A 26230-nucleotide genomic window follows, 5' to 3' on the forward strand; every position below is an offset into this window, starting at 1 on the left:
TTAGAGTGGTAGGTAAAAATATTTCACGGATATGAGTGACCGAGGAAAAGTCAACTACTGAAATATATTGTGTAAAATATGAGATAATGTCATCAATTTCATTGTAATATGAAATTAACTGACAATATTAAAATAGACTGATGGGCAAAAAATAGAAATAAATATTCTAAGAAATTTAAAGATGAAATTACTTTAATCTTTTGTGATAACATTCTGCTTTATACATGAAATTAAAAAAGCATTGAGGTGGATTATTATAGACTCAATATGCAACAAATTTACAATGCGATCCAAAATTAGCTAATTCAAAATTAAATACAGTTTCAAACTCCAACGGGAGTACTCTTATTGCCTACCTGTTTAACTGCTCCTGCTTTATTAGATTCTGCATATGATTGGTTGCAAAAGATCAACACGATTGTAGTGAGATGAAAGATGCAAAGTGTGCAATTCCTGACGAAAGTATTTATTTAGGCTCCATTCTTATGCTCATTCCATAGAAAAGAAATAGCTGAACATATGACAGTTAGGATTGAATAATTGAGAAATAAGTACAATCAGTACTTAATTAAAACAATATACATTCTTGAAAAGAAACCTGTTTCATATTAGCAAGTTCAACTTTTAATGATACTTGAGGAGAAAAACAAAGTAGTTATCACATGCCATCCGCCCGATATTTTTTACTTTGCTCGATAGCAATATTGCATGGAATTCGCTCATATATATATATATATATATATATATAAATATATATATAAATATATATATAAATATATATATAAATATATATATATATATATTTATATATATATATATATATATATATATATATATATATATAAATATATATATATAAATATATATATATATATCATGTATATATAAAAATATATATCATATATATATATATATCATTAATATATATATATATATATATAAATATATTATATATATATATAAATATAACCATAAACCATAAACACAGTCATCAACCCGAAGGTCGGTTTGCTAGGTGATGGTAGAGTTCACTCAGCACTAAGCCCGACGGCGTGTGAATTTCACACATCAGGATAGGGGAGCCAGTTCCTTTCCCTGTACCGGTTATGGTTTCCCAGGAAGACCTGGTACCCGAAAAATTACATAGCTTGGGTGGAGCTGCGGGTGCCCAGAGTGCTTTGCCTGGGAATCGAACCCGGGACCCTCCGTTCACCCCAACGCTCTACCCCCTGGACTACCGGGACCCATATACACACATATATATATATATATATATATATATATATATATATATATATATATATATATATATATATATATATATATATATATATATAGATACTGGGAAAAACCAATGAGCATATTGTAGAAAATAGGAATAGATTGGAGGGAAAGGAGGCTAATCCGCAACCTGTACATGTCCCAGACTGCTCAGGTGCGAGTTGGGAACGGGGAGTCCGGATGGGCAGTGTTAGGAAGAGGTGTAAGGCAGGGTTGCCCATTATCACCGTTGCTGTTCAACCTGTACGCAGAGGAAATGATTAAAGAGGCATTGGAAGAACTCGAGATAGGAATGAAAGTGGGCGGGAATTCGTAAAATCAGTTAGGTTTGCTGATGACCAAGCTTTAGTTTGTCAGTCAGCCAAGGGGTTGCAAGCATTGCTTAGTGAATTGGAAATTCAGTGCGACAGGTATGGGATGAGAATCAATATTAATAAAACAAAGGTTATGCGATTTTCTAGAAAGAAAAAGGCCAAGCTTAACATTAAAATAGGAGGGCAAAAACTAGAGCAGGTAGAACAGTTTACGTATCTCGGTAGTGTTTTGGACCAACACGGTCAAAGTAGTAGGGACGTAAGGAGAAGAATTGCGTTAGGCAAAGAGGCTTTCACAAGGAGGAGGGAGTTGATGAGAGGGACGTTGAGTAAGGATATTATGAAAAGGCTTGTAAAAACTATAATATGGAGCGTAGCTATGTACGGCGCGGAAACGTGGTCATTGAAGCAGGAGGATAGGCGTAGACTGGAGGCTTTTGAAATGTGGGTGTGGAGAAGAATGGAGAAGGTGAAATGGACAGAGAAAAAAACAAATGAGGAAGTACTTGGTATGGTGGGCGAAGAGGGGCGTTTGTTGGGAGAAATCCTATGGAGGTAGGAAAAATGGATGAAGAGCCTATTGATCGGTAGTGGGATGTTGAAGACTGTAATAGAGGGGAGAATGTTAGGCAAACGAGGAAAGGGCAGGAAACGGATAGGCATGTTCGACGGGATGAGGAGAGGAAGGAAGTACTCAGAGACGAAGAGGGATCTGATGTGGAGTAGGATGCGGGATTTTGTGTTTTGCTAGGAGTAATAAAATATTTATTTGTTAGTTTTGTCCATCCAAAAACCTGCCTTAACCCGTAGATTACCTTTATATATATATATATGTGTATATATATATATATATATATATATATATATATATATATATATATATATATATATTTATTTATTTATATAACTGGCGGCCGACTGCGTTGGAAGGGCATACCACTCACCACATTTCCCGAACGATTTTACTGCGCTGTCATAAATACTCGCGTTACAAGAAAAATCATGCGCATTACTTTCATAATTAACCATATATATCTTGGAAACAGAATGCTCTTCGGCGATATAGAAATATATGGAAACATTGCTTTGGATATTTAAACACAGAAACACAAAGAAAGGACACACATATGTAGTTTTGACGTTTCGGCGGCTCGCCCGTCATTATCTGACTCTGATGATGTCGGCCGTGCCGCCGAATCGTGCGAGAGAGTCCTTCCTTTGTATTTCAGTGGTTAAATGTCTTAATCAACGTTTATATGCGTATATATAATCACTGAAAATAAAATAAAGTAGGTGCTAAAACAATAAAGTTGATTTTAATTAATAAGTCTCACACCAGAATACCCTTTTTATAGAATAGTTGGATTAGGATAATCCTAGATAGCCACGATTAAGTAAATATTCAGCTAGGAGGAAGGAAGGGGTACAAATAAATAGTGTGAAAAATGAAATGGGGTCAAAAGAGAAGAGCTGGGGTCTGAACTAAATGGTCCCTCCCAGTCCTCCCTTAGGGGCTCAAGTAGAGGTGAAAACAAAAGAATGACTGTGCGATAAGAAAGAGGACATTGGACCGTGGTCGGGTGGAAAGGGAGGAGGCGTGGGTGGAGAGGTCTAAAGATGACTCCTTTTTAGTTCCTAAGAGGATAATTGCGAGAGGGGTGAGGGCGATATATCGACCAATCGATTGAAACAGATACGAAACAACAGAGGCCTAAAGAAGACGACACCGAACCACGGGAAAAATAACAACATACTCTGTGGGTCGATTTATAGTATGGATGCTGGTTACCAACCCAGTTAATGCTTGCTATTCAAGAGTATTCAATACTGATCAGCCGTCTGTGTACATCAAAAATGACTTTTTCAGGACAAAGCACACTTCCGAAGAGAAGGGACGTATACGGTTCACAAATGAATAATGAACGTAATAAATAATTAATTATTCGCAAAACTCATCATTTCAGCATTATTGTTTTTTAATATTCCCACTCTGGTCTTCCCTTCCCATCCTTTAAAACTATGACCATTTGCATCCAAAATAAAACTAATCTAGTTTCATTAGCTACTTAAACGTTGCTGAGGCAAAATATTAAATGGTTAATTTTATTTTAGAAGTTACACCACTGCATTCATGACGGAGTAGAAAGCATGATCCAGAAATTTTATTTGAAGTATTCAAGCCTTGGAAACCACAGATGTAATAAATTTTATCAAGCATAAGTTCATAATGAAGAAGTCAAATAAAGTCATAAATTATGATGATTAAACTGATTAGTTATTATGCTTAAAGTTATAGAATCATTTATTTTGAATATTTTAATATGATATCAGACTATCAGACAATAGATCAGGCATCATATTTTGATATGTTGCTTGCATTACTGAAGTGTTGGTCACTAGTAATTCCACGTGTTCAGGGAAATAATGAAAAATATATGTATGTTTCCATCTAAAAACTATCGAAATTCCTGCTGCTAGGATTATTTCATTTTGAAATAGACTGCTTAACATCCATGAAATAATACCGAGCGCACTAATTCGTGTTTGACCAAATTCACGAGTCCGACGGCTGGGATTTAAAAAATAATTAATATCACAGCATAGTAAATACATAAAGAAACAATTTCATGAATCTCAACTCCAAATACAGTGCTTGGAGTTTTATTTTTTTGGTTGCCCTCCTCTTATAACTGAAATCTAAATAAACTGGCCTCGCTCAAAGTGTTACACCCGGGTAACCGTGAAATTGCGTCAATTGCCTTTTACCTATCTCGGGCGCAGTAAAATATAAGTTTCCACATCGTCTACTACATTAATTAACGTTAGAAGCGAAGCTATTAGCTATGAGGACTGATTTAATTCACCAGTCGCTGATCAATTTAAGAGGAATGGGCAACATGCGGGACTATGAATGCCTGATGCACATCGGCATACACACACACCCAGACGGGGATCTACAAATACATACGCCGAACATTAATTCTTTGAGGATGGATGGGGGGTTCAAGGGGTAGAAGAAGGGTGGAAGGAGGGAGCAAAGGTAGCGGGAGGAATGCTTAGGGAGAGAGGAGGAACGTGGGGAGTCCGGGAGGTTATGACGATGACCTCTTCAACCAACCAACGAAGCTTCACCACACATAAACACAAACGTGCTCGGGCACACACATATACTCATACATTTAAACTGTTCACGAAAAGTGCCAAAGTGATGTTGAGTGAAGAAGGCGCAGGAGAGATGGATGGATGTTGGGAAGTGGCGACGGTGGAAAGAGAAAAAAAACCAGACCACCGCTTTGACGGTTGCTGATTAAAATTTGCATGCAATTAAAAGGGACGGCGACAGCAGCGAAAAGAGCCGCGCTGGATTCATTAATGGAAAATGGATGGAGGGATATAAAAGGGAGTAGAGGGAAAGTGGGGTATGTGGGAGGATTTTGGGAGGGGTCGGACGCCGCTCCGCTTGGATTGGGTGACCCCTACCTCCTCTTGCCCCCTGAAGATGATCGATTTTGGAGATTGGCGTCGGGAAAGGCTACTAGACGAAGAAAAAGAAGGGAACGGTCTTTGAAAAGACGTCATCCTGGAATAAGTTTTTAATGAATTACGAGAGGGGTTCATCGCATTGGCTACCGACGAAAACCGTGTCGAACGCCGACATCTGGGGTGAGATGGCAAACGATTCTGGAGTTGATCGGGAATGATGCACCACGGGGACCGACATAAGGTGTTCAACGGTTTTGTATCTGTCGAAACAGGAACTCTAGTGAAATATTGAATTTGAGTGCGAAACATTAACTCGTTGAACTCACTCTAAATGAATTACCAACGTGGATCAAACGGATTTTCGGTTTGGAAAACTGCTGAATATCCGATAAATTCATCAATACTGAGGTCAGCTTCCATATTTACTTCATCCATCGGCAAAATCATCTTTTTTCGATAGCACCTCTGCTTGAACTGATTACACATGGTAAATATTTCCGCAAATTTTAGAGGTGTATCTTTTAAGCATTGATTAATTTCTCTCACTGTTTTTTTCCAATTCAGGAAGACGGATGATGCCGTAAACAACTTCCAAATATTATTTTCTTCAGTCGCTAAAAATTTGCGGAGAGGAGAGTTATCGGAGGGGATTGGATAGCGTGGGAAAACGGTGACTTCACTTAACAAGGTAGAAATTACATGAGGTTATCTGAGAGTTTTAAAACCGTCAATTCACAGATTTTGAGTAGTTCTTAAACAATAGAGCTCTTTTATATTAAACGTATTACGTCGCCCAGTATGAATAAATCCAACGTCGTAAGGTGCCGAACGCCTTATTTAAATAATGCTTATTCTGATGTTGATAAAAATACAATAATTTCATATTGAATGCAATGGTTTTTCTGGATGCTTCTCTAAAGTATAGGTGATTGTGCTAACAAGTAAAGAGTCCGGATGTCTTGGTGTTTATTTTTGTTGCTAATTGATAATTTTTCTCCTGGATATATTTTTACCTGCTAATCTAGGAAAAAGGATTGAAAAAATAAATCAGAAAAACAGAAAAGAATCGTTATTGACAAAATCCACTTCTGCTTGCTCTAATTTGATCGCGAATAAAAAATGGTGTATTTTTAATATCTCTTTGGAAGTAATTTTTTATTCCAGCATCATTTTCTCAGTAAATATTTTTCACTTTCATCAAAAAGAAAGGAGGGAGAAAAATTTCAACTCACACGAATTTTATTCATTGCTCCTTATCAATGAGAAAACTTGATACATAAATTCTCGAATGGTTTCATTATCAGATCTGGGTTCAGTACCATACAGCCAAGTTGACAATCATGGGAGTACTTCAGAAAATTCATAGGTTACTTTTTTGTAATGAAATTAAGAAAATCTCTCTCACATGTTGTTTTTTTTGAAGCCGCAATTTGTCACTTAAACTCAGGATACCATTCATTTGATTTACAGAGATATTCTTTTAATGCGTTTTTAGAATTTTATGGAACAGGAAGACTGGTGAGATAAATTTGTGATTAAAACGGCATTATTCACATCCGCTTCTAAGAAGGAATCGGAAATATTTTATCCCAGAGCCTTTAGGCTTCTAAAATCGAATTTCTAAATGTTTGGCTTTAGACAAAATATACTAAGATCCAGGATAATTCTTTATTTTAACGCTCAACGGTTATATAATTGACCCTTAATATGATCACATTACGCCAGGTTATTTGGTTCGAGAGACTTTTTGCTTAACTTGCAAGGACCGAGAGGTGACCTTTGAAATGCTACTTAATTTGCACCTCTTCTATGCATCTAATACCCTTTTCAAGCCCTAGTTAAATATTTTTACTGAGGGAAAAATTCTTAAAATCAGAAAAACTGCACCGTGAATGTTGGCGTGTGCGAGAAATTGAAATCTGTAAAAAAATTAATTTTAGATACGCAAATGAGAATATGAAGGGGCTCATTAGGGAAGAGTAGCTAATCAGTCAGTGCGAGTGTATGAGGAGGTTCTCTGCCAACTTTCATGATGGGTGAGCTGCAAAATTCTTGATGACGGATAAATTTGGAGCTGAAATGCGATGATGAAGATTGAGGGCCAATGAAAAACTACATTCAGGGGGGTAATATTCAGTCATCACTTTCTAAAGTTGTGGAAGTTCGTCGCGTATCTCAATTAAACCCAGAAAAATCTCTTCGGTTTGGCTTTGGTGGAAGATATCAAAGAAACTTTTTTTGACATGAAAATTCTTTTGCTCCTTTCGAAAAATTATCAAATCATGCTTCCAAAGAAAAGAGTAGCGTTTAGATTTTCATCGAAATTTCGCCGGGGATCATGAATCAATGTATACTCGAATATTTTAAGCTCGTCTCTGATAAAAGGAATTTAATTGGAATTAAAATTTATTCATATCAGACTCTTTCCATGCATTAAGCGTATTATGTTAACATATGTGTGTGAGTATATATATATGTATATATACATATATATATATATATATATATATATATATATATATATATACTCACACACACTATATATATATATATATATATATATATATATATATATATATATATATATATATATATATATATATATATATACAGGGTTCGTCCGGAAAATAAGTGTACTGAGCTCAGGAAAAAAAATTTATTACACTTTTACATATCTTATGCTAATATTCCTCAAAATAGGACCCTTGTGAGTCGATACACTTGTTCCAGCGGCGTTCCCATTCCTGGAACGCTCCCGCGAAGGCATCATCGGGAACCTCTCGAAGACACGTCGTCACGGCCTCTTTGACGGCGTCCAAAGACCCGTATCGCGTTCCTTTCAAACTCCTCTTTATCTTCGGGAACAGAAAGAAGTCCGGTGGTGCCAAGTCCGGGCTGTAGGGCGGGTGCGGCAGCGTTGCCACGCCGTGCTTGGCCAAGAAGTCCGACACGAAAAGCGCGGTGTGAGACGGCGCATTGTCGTGATGCAGCCGCCAGATGTTTTTGATCGCTGGCCGGACGCGGGCGACTCGTTTTCGAAGCCTGCCGAGCACTTGGACGTAAAATGCAGCATTTACAGTTTGTCGTTCAGGTACAAATTCGTAGTGGACGACTCCCCTTTTGTCAAAAAGACAATGAGCAGCGCCTTGATCCGAGATTTGCTCATGCGAGCTTTCTTTTGACGGGGTGATGATGGGGTGTGCCGCTCCGCACTTTGTCTCTTCGACTCCGGGTCGTACTCAAAGATCCACATCTCGTCACCCGAAACAACGTTCTCTAAAAAATGTGGATCATTTTTGCAGTGATCCGCAAGTTGTGTCGCGATTTCCAAACGATTGAGTCTTTCATCATCACTGAGCACTTTCGGCACCAACTTTGCACAAATTTTTCGCATCTGTAATTGCTCCCTAATAATCTCGTGCACTATTGTTTTTGGCACATTACACTGCTCTGCTATCTTCCGAACACTAAGACGACGATCAGAGTTCAGTACATCGCGAACTTTTCGCACATTTTCGTCGGTGAGTGTCGTTGATGGGCGTCCAGGCCGTGGTTCGTCTTCGACCTCTTCTCTGCCCTCCACGAACATCTTGTGCCACCGAAAGATCATGTTTCTGGACATGGCTGACTCCCCGTAAGCCTGGTTAATCATACCGACAGTTTCGGTAGACGATTTCCCAAGCTTTACCGCAAATTTGATGGAATAACGCTGCTCCAAAAACTTCGGCATCGCGTTCCGTGACGTGGGTCGAGCGTGGAGGTTCGCGTTAACAGAGATCCTCACTACACCACAGCTCAGAGCCGACTGCCTTTTTCAGCGTCGCTTGCCAACATACCCCCCTCCAATCGCAGCCCGTCAGAGCGGTGCTGGGCGCGCCTGGAGCGGCGGGAAAAAATCAGTACACTTATTTTCCGGACGAACCCTGTATATATATATATATATATATATATATATATATATATATATATATATATATATATATATATATATACATATTTCTTTGCTCCTGGCATGATTTCACCTTGATAACATAATCAGATCTAGTATCATAAATAGTATCGGAAGATAAATGGACGATAATTGAGTCATACCAGCATTCAAAAATGTATAGTATGTGTAGGCATTGAGTCTTATTTCAAGCAGGTTTTTGGAATCTATTTCTATTTTTCAAATTGCCATTTTTCTCTTTTGCTCTATAAATACATTTCCCCTGGACTCAAATAATTAGCACACTTATTATTAAGTTACTGAAGTCACGGTTGTCCAGGGGTAGACCGTTGGACTACAGACCGGAGGGCCCGGGTTCGATTCCCGTGCAAGACACTCTACCTACCAACACCAGCTCCACCCAAGCTATGTGATTTTACGGGTACCAGGTCTTCCTGGGAAACCATAACCGGCACAGGGAAAGGAACTGGCCCCCCCTACCCTTATGTGTGAATTTCACACGCCGCATAAGGCTTAGTACTGGGTGAAATCTACCATCACATACCAAACCGACCTTCGGGTTGATTACTGTGTTTATATCATCAACTTAATGTTATTTTGACAGGTAAAGAAATATTTATCGATCATTCAAAACATTTTCTAATGAAAACATTCTAAGCAACTAAAAATTAAGAAAATATTTGTGCTAATGTTTCCTTACGAAAGAGGGATGTTCTTCGTGTAAATATAGCTAGAGTATTAAAATACAACGATTTCAGAGTGTAAAAGTCATTCGAATGAAAATTTTCAGTGTTTATGAGGACGCCTCGATAGCTTAACTGACTAAAGCACTCGACCGGACATCGAGGGATCCGGGTTCGAATCTCGGTCAAGGCAAATGATTTTTACACTCTGAAATTGTTGCATTGTAATGCATACTTTGCGAATGACTCCGTTAAAAGTTATTTGTGTGGAATCTCCCGTAGTTTCTTGGAATTTAGCTTAAGTTTGATTAATAACTTCACATAAATACCAGAAATAGTTAATTGAGCAAACTATGTAGGATATCCTAGAAATAAACGGTATTACATACTCAGTTTTAGGTAAACGTCTGGAATTGTACATTTTACTATCTTTCTAATAACCGGGTAGACAAGCATAATCGGAATCTTATAAAAACAAATATATTTTTTTCTGAAATATTTCTTATCATCAGGATCTCCATCTTTTTGGATGATTCATTGTATACTCTCATCTCTTTTGCTGATTTCAGAAGTTCATGTCTAAATAATATGTTCACTTAACTAATGGTGGATATATGAGAAGATTGAGCGGGTATTTACTTCCTATTATTTTACAGACATATTGCAAAATTTCTCTTGAAATATCATTTCTCACGTTGATATTATACCAAAATGCAAAGTTATAAATTACGCACATTTAAGCTGTGTTTGATTTCCAAAAATATACGAGAGCAGAAACGTGTTCAGAGATTCCGTATTAACTATCAAGTTTCTTGATTGATAGCACGGAAGTATCAGTCGTTTTATTGCTGAATAAGATGATATTGATATAATCTTTAATATTTTGATCTGGAGCTGATAATAAAACAATTATGGAGACTTAGGTTCATTGTGATTGAAATTTATGTACATTTAAATCCAAGTTATTTTACTGTAGTATGAACTTTTGGCTATGCATGGAAGAATCAATAAGGACATTCATATATGACTTAAATATAGTAGTTTAATATACTAACTGCCGTAACATTTATATATTTTGAACGGTTGCAGAGTGAGATAACTCTATACGAATAAAAAAAACAATGCCAGTTAAACATGCCTAGATCACACCAAGATACATAGGATTTTAAATACATGGTGTCTTTCCACACGCGTTTCATATGAAAAATTTATTCACACACAAAAGGTAGGTGGATTTATGTTTGACAAAGAAATTATAGGTGACATATATGTCCAAAAAGGTAAGTAAAACGATTTTTCCTGGCAAAGTGGACGACTGCAGTGGGACAATTTGTGGCGGAAAAAATAGTGAGAGGTCTTGGAAAACAACGCAACCCGCGTCAGCGGTCTACGGGCCGTTGCAGTTTGAGAATTGCCCCTAGATCGAGCCCCTGTTCTAGGGTCACATCACAATTTCACGATGTCGCTCTCCATGGAACAATAATATGCGATAAAATTTCATGTTAAACTCGGGGAATCGAGTTTGGAGGCCATAACTATGGCTATACTTATAGGGATGGAGAAATGCCCCAAAAGATGATTTTCTGTTCGCACAGGATGTTCTGGGCGGGTAACAGGAGGTTGACGATGAGGAATACCCTTTGCATCCATCAACAAAACAGTGTGATGAAAATGTGCAAAAAGGTGGACATGTGCTCCATTCTGATGGACCCCCAAGTGTTGGGATATTAGCAGAGTACAATATGCAGAAAACCACAAAGCAATGCATTCTTAAAGAAGATTTAGCCATGAGAAAGGTGTGCCAAGATGGTCCTCAAGGTGCTCTCGGAGGACTACTTGTCTGATATTCTTGCCTTCGACCTCATGGACCACTATTAAAGGACCCGAATTTTTAAAAATTGGTGGTTTCTGGTGATGAAACATGGGTCTTTGAGCACGAGCTATGTAAAACCCCTTTGAGTACGATTTTGGGCCACTAAATTATGTGAAAGAGGCCGTAACGAGATGTCTGAACGAGATTCCCATCGACGCCTTCCAGGAAGGATCCCAGGAGCGTAGCAGAGGCGCTGCTATCGGTGTGTTGATGCCCAATTGTGTCGTTTTGAAGAGTTTTAGTAATTTGCACCTCTGATCTGCAAGTAAATTTCCCCCAATTTATCTTTCTTATTTTTTAGGATAGACCATGTATGTCTATTAAGAATTAACTGATATTTTTAATAGGTCTTAAATTTGAATTATGCATATACTGTATAGAAAAAAATCGTAATACTATTTAATGATACTCCATAAATGTGATGATTATTGTCCTAAATATTTTTACGAGATGCTTCAAATAATGTCGAAATAAATGTTTCCCCCTAAGAGACATTTTAATTAACAATATTTTGCTTTAGAAGCGGAATATAAGCAAAACGTTTCCGAAAAGTTTTGCTAATGAGTTCATTTACTTTGCGTGATCATACTTTGCAAGAACTTCTAGGCTCCGAGAGCATGGGTTATTTTTAGACACGGAAGCAGTGCGAAAGTTTATTTTTGCACTTACACCCCTCTCTTTCCATTCACACTCACGTACCACCATTACCCTATTTAGATACATTTTCATTTCGCAAGAGAAAAATGAATGGAAGACTTCGGGATCCTATCGAGGGATTTGCGCTTTCCTCCTCGGGCAGTTCGATACGAGCGGCGCCACTCCGACGACCAGGAAATGGCCCCTGCCCTTTTTTCTTCCCTTGAACGGAGAAAGAGAACTTGGACCGTGCTCCTGTCTGCGTCAATCAAGAAATTTTAACACCCCTTGCTCCCACGCCAGCGCTGCGGAAACTAAATCTAATAAAAGAGAAAAGGAAGGGGTCAATGGAAAGGGTGATACCCGACGAGAGTGATGCAGCATGAATAAAATCACATTATTATTAATGGAATGCGTGACTCCCGAGTTTTTCTTCGGTGGATCTATTTCAATGAATTCATACAGTAGCACTTCTCCTAAGGGTGTACTCAACAGGAAAGTTGACCGAAAAAATGTGATGAAATAATTTATTTCATATCAATTCATCATTATACAAATTTCAAACAAAAAAATTGGCACGCAGAAAGAATTCTATCACTAGAAGGTTGGTTTATTACTTTTCCAAACGTATTCAGTACGGTCAATGTATCAAGTACAACTTACACAAAGCCGGGGAAAATGACTGAAATAATCCACGTCGCAATTTTAATAAATGGTTTAACATATAATAATTGATTACGCGAAACATTCAATCTAATTCTATAACCGTTGGCTGTGTCTTTCAAGAAGTATTTTAGGTGCAGTGTGTATACAGAATTAAGTGGATCTCAAAAATGTCTATCCTAGTGAAGATTATACCAAAAGAGTACGGCTGAGGATCGACGACAAATAATTAATGAAGTCTTTCTTTTTACAGATAACGAAGATAAATATAATATAAATTGAATTCAAATATTAATATAAAATAAATGAACTGTGATTTGATCTAAGGCATTGGCAAGAAAGCCTAAATATGAGAATGAGTAGAACTTAACGAATACGAACACTGAGCACACTTTCGCAAACAGCTATGCTTATGACACTATTATTTAAAATGATACTCAAATGAAACACTATGCGCTTTAACTGATGAAAAATAACGTTCCATAAACAACTTCAAAAAGCCTAAATTGTCAAAATTGCAATATTATCAAAATTAAAAGTACTAATTATTTTGATTGATTTTTATTTTTATTGGTAGTCCACGAGTAATGGCAGGTTTAGGATAGACACAATCTACCATACGGTAAAGCGACAATGCTCCTACCTCTCAACAATATTTGGATTAATCAATAAATATTTTTAAATTGAACTCGCTTAAATTCGCGCAAATTATAGTACATACTTTGCCATAATTTAGCATATAGTATTGGTACAAAACATTATATATTACTTCGACTGCCCCCAATCATACATTTATAGATCTCCGAATTTTAGAAAGTGTAACAAATTATGAAAATATAATATTCAATGGTTCCTAAAATATAATACAAGGGTGGCTATTTATATTTTGAGCCTTGACATCACTTAGTGCTTTAGGCGCCATCTGATGTTTCCATCCGAAAGTTTGACCCTTTTAACGCTAACTTTTTTTTAGATTATTTTGTCATTTAATCATAACTTGCGTTGTTTCGGTGACTAAAAAATAGAGCGAAAAAATGGAGTTAATTCGTAAGCACTTTTGTGCGATATTTATTCTGACTTTCGACGTGAATTATCATGACAGGAGTGCATCGATTAACTTACTTCCACTTTTGGCAATGAAGCCCCATTCTTTGCCACTGTAAAATGCCGGTATAACGTATTCCATCATGGCCGCCGTTCGCTCAGAGACAAAAGTCATGAAGGTCGTGCCAAATCAGTTGTTAGAAAACATTGATGCTGTACCAGAACTATTAAAGGAAGATCGTCATGTGACTTTATGAGGCATCCTTGTGGATTAGTATGACGAGCATCAATAAGATATTGCATGAATCATTAGCTGTGAAAAAAATTGTTCACGTTGGATCCCGCATAATTTGACAAAAGCTCAAAAAGATGCTCGTGCCAATTGATGCAAAGAAATGCTCAACAAATACAATCGCAGTGCATCAAAAGCTGTGCATAACATCTGCAGAGGTAAAGAATCTGGAATCTATGCGTATGAGCCGCGAAACAAAACAGCTATCACGGTTTGGGTCTTCCAAGACGAGCCAAATCCGACAAAAGTTATTCGTGCACAAAGCACACCGAAGCAAATGATCGCCTATTTCTTCGGAATAAGTGAACACGTGGGAACCGTACCATTAGAGCAACGTAGATGCGTGAATTCTGAATGGTTCACGAGCGTTTGTTGGCCAGAGGTACCTGGTTAAGTACGGAAAAATAAGTAAGTAAGAAAAATAAGAAAAATAGGCGGCAACGAAGAATCATTCTTCATCATGACAATGCAAGCTCTAACAGATCGGCTGAAACAACTACCTATTTGACTGGCCAAAACGTCGAATTGATGGGTCATCCTCCGTACAGCCCTGATTTAGCACCGAATGACTTCTTTTTATTCCCGTTTATTAAGAATAAATTACATGACCAACGTTTTTCGTTGCCTGAAGAAGCCGTTGATGCATTCAAAAACTATGTTTTGAATGTACCTCAATCGGAGAGGAAAAAGGGTTTTACGAAAATTGGTTCGAGCGCATGTAAAATAATGTTGATTATAATAGAGAATACTTCGAAAAACAATAAAGCCATTTTCAACAATACATAACTGTCTCTTCCTTATTAGGCTGACCGTATAAATAGCAATCTTCGAAGATGCAAAGTAACAAAGGAACCATCAGAGAAGATGAAAAGGTAAAATGACACATCATTGGGAAAAGAAGAACCAGATGGGTTGGGTACATCTTGAGACGATTTAAATTTGTTTACACCATTATAGAAGTGAACATTCTGTGTAGATAGATAACTGTTAAAATGTAAGTCAAGTGATAAGTGATGTTGGACGAAAGTTGTTTGCTATCAGGGAGTAAAGGAGTTAGAACAAACAGGAGATGAATGGAGGAATATCTATGACCATGAAAAAAATATCAAACAAGGCAATAATTAATTTTATTTTAAGATTAAAATTTTTTATAAATAGTGTACTGTCATTAGGACAATAGAACTTCAACAAATATTTTCGGGGAATGTGAAGAACCTAAAGTTAAGCCAATTATTTCTAAGGCTCTATTACATCCTGATAACCGTAAAATACACTTTATCATGGAGAATACTTCGAAAAACAATAAAGCCATTTACAACAATAAATTACTGTTTTTTCATTATTAGACTATTAATATAAATAGCAACCCTCGAATATCCCCCATTCAATTGGTTATTCCCAAAATTAAATGCAGACTTAATTAACTAGAATACGTAAAAAAAGACTAGGATAAGAAGCGCTGATACCTCGATCCCAGAATCTCTATACTCAATCGATTCGTAGGGAAAGATAGGATTTGTATCCTTTTAATTTTACTTCCAGCGTTTAGTTGCTGTCTACTCTTTTCGCTGATCATCAAATTTTTCTGTCATTCCACTAAATCTCTTCCACTATGATTCTCTCATTACTTTACAAAAGATGGAGACAATACTTCCGTGACATTTACCTAGTTCTACGTTATTACTTATTATTGGGCTATATTTTTGTGTCTTATCATCAATCATCATGTTAAGGTCACAAAGTTCTTATTTATTCTGTATATTTTATAGACATCGGATTGGAAAATACTAATTGGTATTCCATAAAATTACTATCCAATGCTATGAACCAGCGCGGCTGAAACCCGAAAATCATGCGCTTTAATATTAATTCCCCGCGGATATATTCATTCAAACTATTGCAGCTACAGGAAAGGTGCAATATTTCCCACAATCTCCTATTTGGATTCATGATTTTCTTTAACTCAAAATACGATGCTGGACTCACATCCGAATCTACTACCGATTTTTTTCCCTTATCAAATGTAACAACCGCTTTAGTTCTTGATGAGGAAAATTCACCGATGAGCCAAAGGTGGACAAGATTAGCTGATGTTGATTCCTGCAAAGCTATTTCCCGGGAAAATGAACCAATACGGAAGATATTCTGGAAATATTTCACACTATGGTCCTACTAGTGCAGCAATGTTGAAGAAAAACAGGGAGACCATCTACAAATATACACTCCCCTCCAGGCTTATTTAAAAGAGTAGGATGGTTGGAGGAGTCATTTTGAGGAAGCAATTGATACCGGAAAAGAAATTTACTTTGTTTTTCCACATATGTTTTTATTATGCTCGATCTAGGATCTAGGTTTCGACCTACCTTTCGATTCAGTTGGTGATGACTTTGTCAGTCGTAACCTAGGTTGTGCGTAATAAAAACGTATGCGGATAAACAAAGTATTTAATTTTAAACTGATTTTACGACCTCAATAAAAATTTCTGGATAATTGAGCGATTGGAGTGAAAATAAATGAATCCATTACCTGTAAACGACGGAAGAGAAGTTCTTAAGCTGCTTGCTTGGCTCGTTCCAGCAATCCACAGCAAGCAGGTCACTACCATTCTTAAGACCGGCGTGCGCCACCAGCGGCGTCTGTATCCTCGTCAGCGCCAATCTCACGGCATCCATGGCTACCTCCACGGAGGCCCTGAGCGCTTTTCTCCCGCTGCCGGCCCACAGGCGCGTCGAAGTCCTGGGAACCAACTGGAGCAGGCCAACGGGCGCCAGGTCCTCTCCCGTGTTCTCCTCCTCCTCGAACTCGTGCTCGCCCTCTTCCTCGCTCTTGTCAACATCCGTATCTTCTTCTGTCTCACCGTCGTTCTGCATCATCATCATTGTCTGGGGACTGGTCTCCACTGTCTCACTCACGTGCAGAAATCTTCCGGGTGGCGGTTCCGGCGGGGTGGTGTCACCCAAGCGTTGAAGTCTCCCGGGTGGCGTCGGCGGAGTCGCCTCGTTGGACAGGAGTGGGGCTGCGGTGGGAGCGCCGGCGGTGGCACCGGTCTCCGACGGAGTTCCCTTCTTGTTATCGTTAACATTGGTGCAGGTGGTGTTCCCAGCATGCCTCCTGACGGGTCTCACACCCATACCGGCGTTGGTGTCGACCCACAGCCACTCCCAGTCTCCACTGACCGCGAGGCCCACGCCTAAATCCTCCTCCGCGTCCAAAATACTGGCCTCTTTCAAGAGGCGGCGGACGGATGAGGCGGATCCGAAGAAAATAGCCACTCCTGGGGAGTCTTCGTATTCGCTGTATTCCTTTTGGGGTGAATAGAAGTGGAAATTATAATTTTTTCATAATATTTTTCCATCGCGTAAAAAATGCAAAGGGCATGTAGGGCATTTTGAATGCAAAATTACTTTGATGTTTATAGTTTCTTGAAAAATCTATACCATGTTATCATTCCTGCGTTTTATGATTGTCACCGGATCATTATTTTCAGTCGGTTTTTAAGCTCACGTCAAAATCAACTTCTTGAAGAAAATGAATGTAACGTTATTTCATATCAAGAGATTTGAATTAAAATACCGTTGGAATATCTTAAATTATATGCAATATGCTTGGTGGAATAATATTAATCATATATTGAGTACAGTGGATACCTACCTATTTTTGATTCGCTCATTATTCATGTTGCATATACGGAATCTAATAATTATTATTTCCCACTAAAGACTGGCTAATCAATCCTAATCATACTTAAAATAATTGTCCACCAATGTATCACTTTGTCACGTTGAACTACCATTTTATTTTTAATGATCCTTTCATGTTTTTGGTAGTCTACGGATTGAATGTACGAGGCGTAACTTTTGAACGGTATGTGTAAACTGAAAACCATATCTGAGGAATTCTGAAGTTTTTCTGCATAGCTCTGAAACTTAATGACCTGCTATATTTTATTTTACAATTCAGCATTCTGCTAAATTTCCTCAACTTCTTTACCAATTTCTTTCCTCATATTTACCCAAAGATGGGTCTTTCTTCCAATCCATGTCTAGTAATAACTATTTTATGTCCTCCACAGATGAAATTATTTTCTCCATCCTTTACTAAATCCCATCCCATCAACATCCCCCAAATCTTTTGCTCTATTTTCCTCAAAGCCCTTTCTAAATTAAAAATACTAGTCTCAACATAATTTTTTGGGTTAACGTTTGTACGTCCCTACTTTTAAGTCAACAGTCATTTACTTTGGGCAATTATTTATTTTGGCTATGCTATAATTCTGTAGCTTTTCTACCTACTTCTGTGACCTTTTATGGTAATACATGCAGTCCACGAACATGATATGCTCCACATGCTATAATGTATGCTGTCATAATTTCATATTTAAAAAAGTATTTATATTTATCAAGCTTTTGAGTAGTATAATTAAAAGATGTGGCATCTTGTTATCAGAATAAATATTCTTGGAAGAATGAGCACAGAGGGAAACTTACCCAGTTCTCTCCATCCTCCTTAAAGTCCCCATACTCGTGGATGATAGATGGCAAAGCTCTGGCTCTGGCCTCCTCAGACACTTGCAGGAGCCTCCTGAGAGCTCCCCTGAGGTCCTCCTTTGAGTCTGAAGGCAACACGATGACAGAAGGTGAGAGGTGAGTAGGGATTGGGGCTTGTTGGGCCGGGAGCGGGGATGGGGCGTGGCGGGAAGAGGACGTCCGGGCTTTTAGCTCGTGGACAAAAGCCATGCGGAGCTGAGTTGCCGCCGGTGAAGGATCGGAGACGATGGCAAGGCAGCGCCAGTACGAACTCAGAAGAAGGACTCGCAGGGCCTTTGCAACGGCGGATTCCGAGGGCCCGTAACGAACCTCTAGCGGGCTCAGTTCCTGCAGGAGAAGCGGTATTAAGGACAGATAATCAAAATATTTATTGTTATCGTTTATGATGGTAAATGAATGGCAAATACAGCACCAAGATGCTGATTTGGTTAAAATTTGATACAGTGAAGATCATTATATGTGCCCAAAATCGTATGGGAAACGTTAAAGGAAAGAATGACATGAACTGTATTGGAAATCTTGCAAAAATTAGAGTTAGAATGCTCAGGTAATGCAACGAACTTTTAATTACATGATTGGAAATACAAGGAAATCCGATCGTAGTACTAAAAGCCACAAAGAGTAATTCTTCCCTTTAAGAACTCGCGAAAGTAACAACCAGCACGATTTCGATTTAAAGTAACAAACATTTTCTTTGACAGCTCAATTCTTGGTTTTTGGCCGCTGAAATCTTGACCCGGTGGAAAACCCTCGAAGACTTCACCGCAGTAATGCGCCGAGAAAACACCAACTCTTACATCCGGCAAGGAGTATCTAATATTTTCTGACTCAAGGTACTTATAAATTTAAGATTAGGTAGAGAGTAAAGTTGGGTGTCCTTAGCGTGCAAAAAATACCAGAAAATTGCCATTTTTTATTGTTTAGGCTCTATTGTTTCCAGTTGGAAAGAACAGTAAAGAATTCATTTTCATGCGGATAAAGTGTTCTTAAATTTAAAACAGTTAACATCCATCGGCACAAAAAGTGAAGTAAAATGCCGAGAAAATATAAATATTTGACTGGATTAAAGAAGTAGTAAATGTACATTGAAATACAGTTTTGTTACATTACACGTCCAGGATTAGTGGCATATTTAAGATAAATCAAAACATCAAAATAATAAAACATTCTGGTGAATAAAAAAGCATAATCTTAGGGTATTTATTTCAAATTTTCTATGAAAACATTTTGCATTAAACGGAAAGCTATCTAAAGAATGACGAATAACTGTTTGTTATCATGATTTCTAAATTTAACAGGAAATGTAGTACCCTTATTGATTTAGAAAATCATAATCTTATCACCGTGCAGTATTATTTTCAGCGTAAAAAATGTACAAATATAGCTTTTATATTTTAAGATATAACTCCTCTATTTTTAGAAAGAGCCAATTAAAAGAGACACATAAAACCAACCAGCTCTGTTAACGCCATATTTATTATTTATATGAGTGATTGAGTGCTATTTTAATATTCATAACGTGAAACTGCATTTCAAATACAGGGTACTGGGACTGATTTTCAATTCAGTTATTGGAAATGTACGTCGCGTTAAGAATTAATTCATATATTTTAATTAAAATGCACCATAACCATTGAGTAATATACAATTTTCATCGAGTGATTTTAACAGAAAGTGAAGCAAGCTGTCACATTCATTCGAATAATGGGGATTTAACGTAACAAGTACATTAAACTTACGCCTATTGTGTTTTTCTATATTCGGAATGAATTGATGACAAATCACGAAATAGATTTTGATATCGATGTTTTGTCATAAGAAATCAAATGGCATTTAACTGAAAACTTCTATGGTAACCACGGAGACAAATCATTTTTACGTGATTATGCCTGTGAATGGATTTAAAAAAAGTTAATTTTTCACGGGATAATATTTCTAGATATCCAAAATTTTGAATCAAGATCTCAAGCCCATATTCTCAATATTATAATCAATTTGACTATAATTATAGCATTTTACATGGAGACGACTTCATTTCTTGCAAGAAAATAGGAGTTGCAATTAATATTCAAGTAATAAGGAAAAACCAATAAAATGGTTCAATAACTGAGCATTTTTCCTTAAGAAATTCCATGGGAGTAATCAATTACTATTGATTTACATTTATTCGTATATAAAGTAGTTTAAGGATTAGAAATTATAAAAATATTTTCTCAAATCGTCAAATGACTAATAAAAACAGCTCATTTCGTTTCCTGGAATTAATATTTAAAATTTATGAAATACTCAATTTCTATTACTCAATTGAATAAATATTTAAATTTATTGGAAAAGCATGAAAAAGTCAAATTGATTTTTTAAGCCCACTAATAAAAGTTGCTTGAAGTCGTGAAAGTAATTACTTTAATGCCATTCGCAGTAACTGAAACACAAAAAAAGCAGTTTTCCTCTAAAACTCTAAGCAGCTGCTCTGTCATTAATCAGAACGCTTTGGAAACCTACATAGAGATTCTTTGTTATGATTTTTACTTGAAGAGGTCCATTTTGAATGCAAAACTCAAGGAAAAGTTTAAGATCACGCTGGGGTACGCTGAGCAGTTTTTAGTTTTACCTCGTAGGAAAAGTTCATAATGAGAAAGAATCAACTTGCGTTTACACAATATTATTTATTCCAAGGTCAAGATTTTGACCTACCAAGTCACCAAAACCTAAGTCGTTAATTTTTATATTACCAATTTCATATTAATTAAGATCTGTTTCTTTTTATTTTTGTTGAAGTATTTTCTGCAATAAATGTGTGATTACTGAAAAAAAGGGAACACAACGGATAGTTTACTTTCTCTTAGCGACCACTTACCAAGGGTGAGTAGTATGCTCTTTGTCCTGGTTCATACCCAGGCCAATTCAGCACCGGAACACCTGCAGTGGAAGAGGCCAAAGCCGTCGAATAGCCTCTCCGCGCACCCACCCCCAGGACCACTGTGCTCACCACCCTCCTGCCCTTCACTGCTTCGCACCATCTATTAGCTCCGGAGAGCACTAAGTTGCTGGAGTTCCGCCCATCGGCCGGGAGAATAATGGGAAGCGGATGGAGGGACACCGCTCCAAAGGCCAGCGTGGACGAATTGAGAACGGATTTCTCGAAGGCTTTGAGCAGGGCGGGATCATCGCGGGAAACGAGCGCCAAGTGAAGTGGAAGCTGCTGTCCAGGGGATCGGTGAGGAGGGAGGAAGGCGTGCGGGGGGGAGCCGTGCGTGACCTGGAGGAAGGAGGTGAAGAGGAGGGCGGAGGCGAGGAGGAGGAAGGGAGCGGGGGATGAGGAGGGAGAGTGGGGCGGTGGGTCGCGGGAAGTCGCCATCAATCGCGACTCGACTCGACCCTACGAGGACGACGAGCCTACGGCGCGGGGAGGCAACCAGTAGTCGCACCCTCCGTCCTTCCTCTAGGCCCACTGTGGAGGCGAAGAAGTCCTCCGACGTGTCGCGGGAGCTGCGGTGACTTCCTCCGCCTCCGCAGCCTCTCCTTGCCGCGAGGTTCCCGCGCGGTGTAACCCACCACCACCGTCGCCGCCGCCGCCTCTGGAGACTCCCGGCCGGTGGGGCTGGGACGCCCGGGACTCTCCGCTCCCGGCGGCGGCATCCGCGCTGGGAAGGAAATGCGAGATCGATATTAGCTACGCGTTTGACCTGGCGTGGGCAAACGCGTTCCCCAGCGGAACACGTTAAGGAACCGCGAATTAGGTCTAGCGGGGCATCGATGACTGGGAAGGCCATTCGAGTCGAGCGATTTAAATCCGTAACCCTTATCCACCACAGCTGGACGAGGTGTGAGCCTTCTTTTATTGCTTTCGAAATATGCATTGCTTCAACCTCTGCACTCTGGAATTCATACGCTATTTGTTTTGGTGCATCGGAAAACGTGCACCTTATACAAGATTTTTTTAATGGGACCCTTTCCGGAGGCGGAAAATTTGGTAGCAATGGGGTTTAATTGCACCGAATCTTCGATACGGGGCTTGGACTGGACTAGGCCAAATTTGATTTTGAAGGTTTCAAATTCGTGATCCTCAGCTCAAAATAAGGACGATTGCCCGTTATTCCTAGTTCTTGTGGCTACCAACCTTTCTCTTGCTATCTCTCCTCTCTTCCTCACTTCATGTCCAATCGTGTAGGGGTCTACTGCAATCGTTTCAGTGCTGATGGTCCCTCACTATACCTTGTAAAACTTGAAAGCAATGGCAGGCGAAAAGGATTTTGGAAGTCTTTATGTAAATAACTACATAATAATTGATAAATTCATGCACCTCCAAGAGACTCCTAGTCTCCAAGAGAGTACAAGCTTCCAAGAGACTCTTGCATATTTTCATGGAGGTGGAAATATTTTTGCTTACGCAAAGGAAAGTTTTGAAACACATTACGGAGCATAATTCAGCGATAAAATATAAAACAGTTCAAAGTTTCCAATGTAACTTCGGTGACATTATAGACAACACGTATCGCTATATCAAAAATCCAAGTAGTCTCAATAGGTCAATGTAGAGATGATCGCCACTCCAAGGGTGTCAAGTTCAAATAGTCTGTGCGAAGTTGTGATCACTGAAACCTCGTATTATATGCTATATGCTTTAAGAGCACCCTTGGACAAACAATTTGTATCAGATCACAGAAATATTTAGCTATGAGCAATGGTAAACCAATCTTCTATATAACCGAGAGATTTGGAAAGACGCTGAATATTTTAAACGCAAAGACTGAATTAACTCTTCCACCACCATTGCCCTTCTGATGAAAAAGATGCATTATTTTGCAAGATTAAATTAACGATAAGTTACCAGAAAGAGACCCAAAAAACGGTACAGGAAAAATATCGCGTGGATTTTCTTAAGATATTGACTAACGTCGAAATATTTGTTCGGGAGGCAGGGTAAGAAAAGCTGCAGAAACTGCACAATCCAATAACACGCGAAAGCCATATTTGATTTCAGATCGCGAAAGTAAGTACCAAACGCAAGCAAATTTTTTCATTACATGCTGAAATAATTTTATGAATTCACAAAAAATAGACAAAAAGCAATACATTATGCTATACCGTATTTTACTCGGTGAAATAGCTCTATCACGTATTAAATTTTATGTATGTATATATGTGTGTGTATATATATATATATATATATATATATATATATATATATATATATATATATATATATATATATATATTCGAGGTCTGTCCAATAAATACGTGAACTGAGGCCATGAAAACTTTATTTTGCAAAATTAAGTCAAAATCGATTTTGTCCCCTTCAAAGTACTCTCCATTCATTGCCATGCACTTATTCCATCTTCTTTTTCACTGTTTAAAGCACCCTTGGAAGTCCTCGGCAGTTGGGCTTCCTAGTTGTCTCCTCCATTCTTGCTTTTTTGTGTCCACACCCTCCTAGTGATATCCCGTGATCACATTTTTGCATTTTGGGAATGGGGAAAAATAGCAGGGAGCGAGGTCTGGCGAATAAGGAGGATGATCAAGGATGGTGATTGATTTTTTTGCCGGAATCCATCGCCTTGAGTCGTTTGAAATAGTAGGGTACACTGTTCATTTTCCTAAATTCAGTTCATCAGCTATCGTTCGGACAGTTTTTCGACGATCGGTAAGGACAATGGACCGCAAACGATCAATGTTGTCGTCAACTCAGGTGGGTGAAGGTCGTCCCGGCCTTGCATCCTACGCGTGTCTTGTCGGCCATCTTTTAAACGCTAAATAAACTAGAAAACGGATGTTTTCTTCAGAGCATTATCGCCGTAAACATGTGTAAACATTTCAGTAATTTCTTGATAACTTTTACCGTACTTAACCAATAAACATGATGTTGATTTGTTGCCCCGTGATTTCGTCTTTCCATTTCCAACAAACAGTAAAAACTAACATAACGGGCACCATATGCACAGCTCGACGATCCGCCAAGCACAGACGGCTAATTGGGTCTCAGGCAACTAGCGCTGCTAATGGGCTATAGTCCACGTCATGGCCGCTATATTTCACCCGTTCGCGCATTTATGGCACGGACAACATACATATATATACACTCATTCACGTAGAAATAGATATAAGGAAAGGAGATAGGAAAACATGTAAAGGAATTGAGCAGATCGCGCGTTCCTTGACACGCAAAACCAGAAGAAAGAAACGAGCCACATAGGCCAAATACACTTTCAAACACGAAAATGAATGAAACGATGAACACAATGAACACAGGTGAGGTGGGGAAGGCTGAATTGAGCAGATCACAAGCGCAAAAATATTTCCATGAGCGGGACTTCAAACACCGGATCTTTCGCCTTATCGTCGAAACATACACACCGTCCACACAAGGGTTCTGCCGAAAGTAACTTACGTTTCGGCCTAGCATGGCGGTGGGTAGGGCCAGAGCCATCATATTGATGTCTAAATGTCTCTACACTCGGGACACATTCTGTGGTGGTAGTGTGGTGACTGTGATTCTCCTATGTTGCTCACTGCAAACTATTAAAATGTGCGCTGCAAAAGATAAACCCGCGAGTTCTGAAGTGCAATATGTGATTAGGGTTTTACTGGGAAATGACCACAAGCCAATTGAACTTCATAGGCAACTTTGTGAAGAGTACGGAGAGAGATTAATAAGTGAAATCTGAGTGAGACAGTGGTGCGTCCAGTATAAACATTTCCGCACTAATGTTCAATGTTAATGAGAACCGCAGTGACCGGCTTAGGCTAGTGACAGATAAACTGACAATTTAAATCAACTAAAAATAAATAAGTGAATATATATATATATATATATATATATATATATATATATATATATATATATATATATATATATATATATATGTATATATATATATATGTATAAATATGCAAGAATTCTTCCCTAATTGATGTGCTCCCTATCCCCAAACACGCCTCCGAACACAACACTCCCTTTGATAAATGCTATAGTGTATCCATCTTAGCATCCCTCCCACCCTCTGATCCTCCACTGAAACTCAAGACATTAGAGCAAACCTTCATCTGGCTCTTGGAGTCCTGGAATTGGCCAGGAATCAATATTAGGCATTAATTACCCTGCTCCAAACATATTTTCATCCCCCCTCCACCCCCATTACTTTCTACATTTTCCCCACCCTTCTAACGCTGCCCCTCCAAACCCTTCCCTTCGGAATTCTCTATCCACCTTCCCCTTCCATCCGTCGCTCCAGCCCTCGTATTCCCTTCAGATCTGTCCCTCTCTTCCTTGATAAAGGTGGCCACGACCACCGAAAATTCGAAACATAGTAAGTCTCTTTTGTGTTTCTGTGTGTTTTTGTCTGTGTCCACTAGTGCTACGTGTTATACATTTTATATATATATATATATATATATATATATATATATATATATATATATATGTATGTATTAGACTGAGGAAGAAAGATACGGGAAGAGTATT

At 38.4% G+C, this 26230-nt stretch overlaps 1 protein-coding gene across 2 annotated transcripts in view; it reads right to left on the bottom strand.

Annotated features, from left to right (window-relative positions):
- LOC139693886 (uncharacterized) overlaps window positions 1-26230 on the bottom strand; it is a 466607-nt gene that overhangs the window by 67980 nt on the left and 372397 nt on the right. For both annotated transcript variants that reach the window (XM_071592204.1, XM_071592203.1), the window contains exons 2-4: window positions 21623-22409; window positions 18706-19092; window positions 16745-17520 (exon numbers count right to left, since the gene is read on the bottom strand). In XM_071592204.1, the coding sequence (XP_071448305.1) occupies window positions 16745-17520; window positions 18706-19092; window positions 21623-22123 (1664 nt within the window). In that variant the 5' untranslated portion in view covers window positions 22124-22409. The remainder of the gene's footprint in view (window positions 1-16744; window positions 17521-18705; window positions 19093-21622; window positions 22410-26230) is intronic.

This window comes from Hetaerina americana, unplaced genomic scaffold (genome assembly GCF_022747635.1).
Source record: "Hetaerina americana unplaced genomic scaffold, ioHetAmer1.1.p SCAF_5, whole genome shotgun sequence".
Classification (NCBI taxonomy): domain Eukaryota; kingdom Metazoa; phylum Arthropoda; class Insecta; order Odonata; family Calopterygidae; genus Hetaerina; species Hetaerina americana.